Here is a 5,786-nt window from a genome sequence, read left to right as displayed (position 1 = left end):
TGGCCGAAAGTTTGATCATATTGCATCGTCGCAAAAGTTATTTGGTTGAGTCTTCTTATGGAATAGAAATATATTTGATCCCTAGTTTAATTATCTCTAGGGATCGGTTCTGTTTTTAGTTAGGCGTTTTCCATGAGGGAATCTGCCTATATTTTTGTTGGTGTTTTTGGCTATCGGGTCAGTTTTTCTTGTATGACCTTTTTCTCTTTTTTTTTTTTTCTTTAATACATATAACATTTTAATAAAAAAAGAAAAAACTTTACCTAATTAACGATTTTAAAGGTTCCTGAAGTTTAGACGGGTACTAAAGAATGAGGAAAAGACCTAAGACAATTTAGACACATGGTATCCGTCGAGGGGAGGAAGGTCTGGGTTACACAAGTTACGGATGTAAATGGATAATCGAAAATCCGAATTTAATTTACATCCTATCCATTTAGAGGTATCTTTATATTTGATCTGTTTACATCTCTATCCATGTACTCCTTTTTTTTTTTTTTTTTTGCTTTATCCACATACTTCCACATAAGCAGAGTAGAAGAGAGAGAAACCAATTTAAAAAAAAAAAAAAGAAACCCCCCATGTGAGAGGGGTTAAAATCTTCTACAATTTGGATCTAGTACAATTCCTTGAAATACCACCTTCAGGGGGTGACACGTGGTTGATACCAATGCAACGGTCCAAATCTGGTACAACTAATAAAACCTTAAATCAGTGAAGAGTCATTTAAATCAGATCTGGACCGTTGCATTGGTATCAGCCACATGTCAATCCTGAAGATAGTATTTCACGAATTTGTACCAGATCCAAATTGCAGACGAATTTTTTCCGTGTGAGTCATGGGAAGCTTTAAAGAAAATTAAATTGAAAGCTACAACAGGAAAAAAGATAAGAGAGCTTCTTTTGTGTATTTGACTATAATTAACCTCGTCTTCTAGTTTTGAAAAATCCTTCCGGTCAAGGTCTCAAGGGTGAAGAAGATTCCCACATGAAAATAGGCTATAAATATGTCATGCTCACCCTTAAGCCTACCACACTCATTGGTTCACTTCCTCCTTCCCTAACATTTCTTAGGTTATCTCACTTCTCTTTCATGGCTTCTATTCTGTTTACTGGTGCAGGAAGTAACCTTTTTCCCTCTACATCGAAGGATTCCAATGAGTTTGAAAGTGTTAGAATTAAGGGTCTCTCTTTGAAGAAGGGATTACCCTTCATAGACCGCAACATGAAAGAATTAACCATCACCAATGTCGCCACCAGGCCTAGACATCCCGTGATCATTCCTGACCCATCTCTACCACCGGAAACCGTCAATGATCGTAAGCTGGCAGCGTGGACCAGCATCAAGCAGGAACGATGGGAAGGAGAGCTTCTTGTTCATGGAGAAATCCCCATGTGGCTGGTACAAACTCTTCTCACACCACTCTTTAGCATTACATAGAGATGAAAATTTTTATTCACGAATCTAGGATCATAAATCGTATCCTTATTGTGCAAAGAAGTCTGATCAGTATGGATCCTATGCGCTTATACTTACCTATACGCACATATGAAAATCCAACATCTATTCTTCTTATTGTCATTTACAAGGTGAAGAGGGGATCACACCAAGTTCACGTACCAAATTATTCTCATAAATCCCTGATCTGTGGATTTAGAATCCACTTTCTTTGCATTCATTTAATAGATTTTAAATCCACAGACCATAGAACAATCTTATACGTGAACTTGATCCGCAGTCGATGAAGAGGGGATATTTATGAAAGCAAAAAGAATAGGGTTTTCCTCTAATATGTACTTGCTGGGGTTGAACATAGGTGCAGAGGAACTGAACTCAAGTCTGATACTTCCCTTTTGAGTGTCATTCAACCCCAATATAGACAAAAAATCTCTCCACCTACGAAAAGAGATGAATCTCTCTCTCTCTTTCTCTCTCAAGAGAGAAACGAACCCTATCAGATTAGTGTAATTACCCTGGAAATGCTAACCTAATAGGGTTCCCTTGCAAAAAAAAAAAAAAAAAAATTCTCTCTCTCAAATATAGCTGGGTATGAAAAACTGAGCTATTTCATCATGCCAGGCTATTTTCACACCCAACATAGAAATACTACGCTGATAAGAACAAAATTGAACTAGTACCCAAATTTGCAGCAACTAAACTGCAACCAAGTGACAGTCAAAGAAATAGAATCTTATTTTTCTTACCAAAAGAATTGTATAGAAGTAGTTCTCTCATGAATTATGATTTGTAAGTCGGCGGGATGGAGCGGTTGATCAATCGACATGATTTGTAATGCATGCAGAGAGGGACCTACCTAAGGAACGGCCCGGGGCTATGGAACATAGGGGACGACTACCAGTTCCGCCACCTATTTGACGGCTACGCCACACTCGTCCGTCTCCACTTCGACAATGGCCGAGTCACCGCCGCACACCGCCAAATCGAATCAGAAGCTTACAAGGCAGCGATGAAGAACAAGAAGCTCTGCTACAATGAATTCTCCGAGTCACCACCAAAACCCCAGAACTTCCTCTCCCACATAGGAGAACTAGCGAATCTCTTCTCCGGCACTTCATTAACAGACAACGCTAACACCGGTGTCGTCCGCCTCGGCGATGGCCGCGTCATCTGCCTAACAGAGACCGTTAAAGGGTCGATCGAGATCGACCCAGAGACGTTGGAAACGATAGGGAGGTTCGAGTACAGCGACTCGTTGGGTGGGTTGATTCACTCGGCTCACCCGGTGGTAACTGAGACGGAGCTTCTTACGGTGCTGCCGGATTTGATGAAGCCTGGTTATAGGGTGGTGAGGATGAAGGCAGGTACCAACGAGAGGAAGTTGATAGGGAGGGTGAGTTGCAGAGGAGGGCCTGCGCCTGGGTGGGTGCACTCCTTCCCTGTGACGGAAAACTATATCTTGGTCCCTGAGATGCCGTTAAGGTATAGTGCTCGGAATCTGATGAGGGCGGAGCCCACACCGCTTTACAAGTTCGAGTGGCATCCTCGGTCCAAAGCCTTCATGCATGTCATGTCTAGAGCTACTGGTGATATTGTAAGCTTCGGCTACGCCTTCTACTTCCAACAATCATGCCATGGCCTCTCTCTCTCTCTCTCTTATCCTTAAAAACTAAACATATATCTCACTCTCTTAAACTTCTTTCTCTATAAGGTGGCGAGCGTAGAGGTTCCACTGTTTGTGACATTCCATTTTATAAACGCGTACGAGATCAGGGAAGATAAGGAAGGGAGGGTGACGGCTATCATCGCAGACTGTTGTGAGCACAACGCCGATACTTCCATACTTGATAAGCTCAGGCTGAACAACCTCCGCTCTTGGTCTCACCAAGACGTCTTGCCCCATGCCAGGTATATGCTCTACTGCTTCTTAATGGGGTTTTGCGAAGGCAGAAGAGGGTATCCTCTCTTTAATGGGTAGCTTTTAATATCGGTTTTACCCCAATCCTAACCAATGATATCAAAGGTTATAACAAAAACAACTCTTGTGATTATCCATATGTGTGTGAATATAAGTTTATTGAGTAAAATAGGAAATACATATGGACGGCAAACATTGATCTTGGATTCAAAGTTGGACATTGGGTCAAATTAGGATTTCAAATGTAAAATATCTTCTAAAATGAGTATCCTAATATGATTGTCGGCTTGTTGCCCATCTCCTTATTAGGCTGGTGTTCCTTGGGTAGGATCATTCTTCTCGTCAGACAGGCTTTGTTTGTTGTGTACGTTTTTTCTATCAAGTATGTCTAATTACAAAGGATATTTAATGAGAAGGGAAGTAAAACCTGATGTACCCTGATTTGTTTTTCTTGTGTTTAGGGCCCCCCTTGGCTTGCCCTCGTGGCATGAGGTTTTGTTTCCAAATTCTTTGAATTAATATATTTTCAGTCAGCCAAAAAAAAAAAAAAAAAAAAAAAAAATCATACCTAAAAGAAAATTTTTTATAATCATTGCTCCATGGAATTTCATATGATTGGATAAACTATTTCATTTTTATATCCATATTTAGTAATGACATTGTTTATATACAAATTTTATTTATATATGATAAAAACAAAGGAAAATTTAATAACCAAATATAGAATAATTTCAAGTTATGATATATTCACATGGGATAGTGATTAAAAACATTTCTTTTTTTAGTATGAAATTTCATTTTTCTTTCCTTCAATTCTCCTTTAGCTAAACATATCCTAATATATTTTCTATTCAATCAAAAAAAAAATAATTAATTGTCTCTAAAAAATAGAATTATATTTTTCCTATTGTGTTAACAGGGTTGGGCGTTTTATAATACCTTTGGATGGGAGCCCAACTGGGAAGCTGGAATCTGCGTTGGACCCAGACAAGCATGGAAGAGGGATGGACATGTGCAGCATCAACCCTTCTTTCTTGGGCAAGAAATACAGCTACGCTTATGCTTGTGGAGCTCGACGCCCTTGTAACTTTCCAAACACACTCACCAAGGTAATTATTTTAATTATCTGAATTGAACTCCAAAAAAGAGAGAAATTCAATCAATTTATCAAATCTCTATTTATCCTCAATTCTCATTAATGCCTATTACACAGATCGATTTATCAGAGAAAACAACCCAGAACTGGCATGAAGAGGGTGCAGTGCCATCCGAACCATTTTTCGTGGCTAGGCCCGGTGCAACTGCAGAAGATGATGGTGAAAATTTTTTTTTTTTGGATTAAAGATTCTGAAATTTTATTAAAAAAACAAAGAAACAAAAGAAATATACAAAGCATGATAGAAGCCCCACCTTTGGTATTGTCATCAGTAGAGTTTTAAAACGCAAACAAAAAAATCTACATCATGGTCTGGTATTCATATTGACACTGATCAAACCCAAGAAAATAAAGTCCAATCCAGTTCGAATTTAGCTAAACTGTGTAAATTAATGTCACCCATTCTCCACTGATCTAATTGGCTTCATTACAATTTAATGGCATTGCAGGGGTTGTGATCTCCATGGTCAGTGATAAGAATGGTGGAGGATATGCAGTGTTGTTAGATGGTAGCACCTTTGAAGAAATCGCCAGAGCAGAATTTCCTTATGGTCTTCCATATGGGCTACATGGATGCTGGGTTCCCAAGACAGGATAGTCATAAAGTGATGTACAATAGTGTATACCATCAGAAGAAATTTATAAGAAAAAAAATAAGGTGTACAATATTATGATAATGGTGAAGAATGGCTCCTCCAATATTAAGACAATCTTGATTCAGAATTATGGACATAGGTTCTGGTCAGAGCTGATAAGGTAGTCATTTCTGGTCTGTATAAACAGCATCAACATCATCAAGTTCAAGAATTATGGACATAGGTTTCTTGTTCAACTCCCTTACTTTATGATCTACCTGAAACCAAGAAAGAATATTTAAAATTATATTTTAACTATATCATGCCAAAGGGAATAAAAGAAAAACATCTACTTGGCTCCATATCACAGAAGAAAATGCAAATTTGGCATATACAAGAAGGAATCAATGATCCCCATCAACGATTCTTCCTCACCGTGTATTTATGGATGTATTCCAGAATTTAGACCCTTCGAATATAAAAGTAAAATCATAATATTTTTTTCAGAGAGACCTTTGTTTCCCTTTATAATTTCTCAGTATAAACTATTGAGTGTTTCAGATACTGGTGGATTCATTCTCCACCCATCATATCTAACTCCCTTCTCGACTTTCAGCTTAGTCCCCCTTAAGGAAGATCTCCTCCCCCAAAACACACCCCCACCCCCCCCCCTCAAAA

The 5,786-nt window shown here is 38.7% G+C and overlaps 1 protein-coding gene across 1 annotated transcript; it reads left to right on the top strand.

Moving 5' to 3' along the window:
• Nucleotides 1-1,054: 1,054 nt before the first annotated feature.
• Nucleotides 1,055-5,297, top strand: LOC122089718 (carotenoid cleavage dioxygenase 8 homolog B, chloroplastic-like). The gene is made up of 6 exons (XM_042659418.1): nt 1,055-1,402; nt 2,304-3,053; nt 3,171-3,367; nt 4,297-4,486; nt 4,591-4,693; nt 4,983-5,297. Exons 1-6 carry the CDS (start codon nt 1,094-1,096, stop codon nt 5,129-5,131), a joined length of 1,698 nt encoding a protein of 565 aa, XP_042515352.1. The 5' UTR covers nt 1,055-1,093; the 3' UTR covers nt 5,132-5,297.
• Nucleotides 5,298-5,786: the final 489 nt, after the last annotated feature.

Source organism: Macadamia integrifolia, chromosome 2 (genome assembly GCF_013358625.1).
Source record: "Macadamia integrifolia cultivar HAES 741 chromosome 2, SCU_Mint_v3, whole genome shotgun sequence".
In the NCBI taxonomy this organism is placed as follows: Eukaryota; Viridiplantae; Streptophyta; class Magnoliopsida; order Proteales; family Proteaceae; genus Macadamia; species Macadamia integrifolia.
The sequence above is the reverse complement of the archived record's forward strand: the minus strand, read 5'-3'. Positions and strand labels throughout refer to the sequence as shown.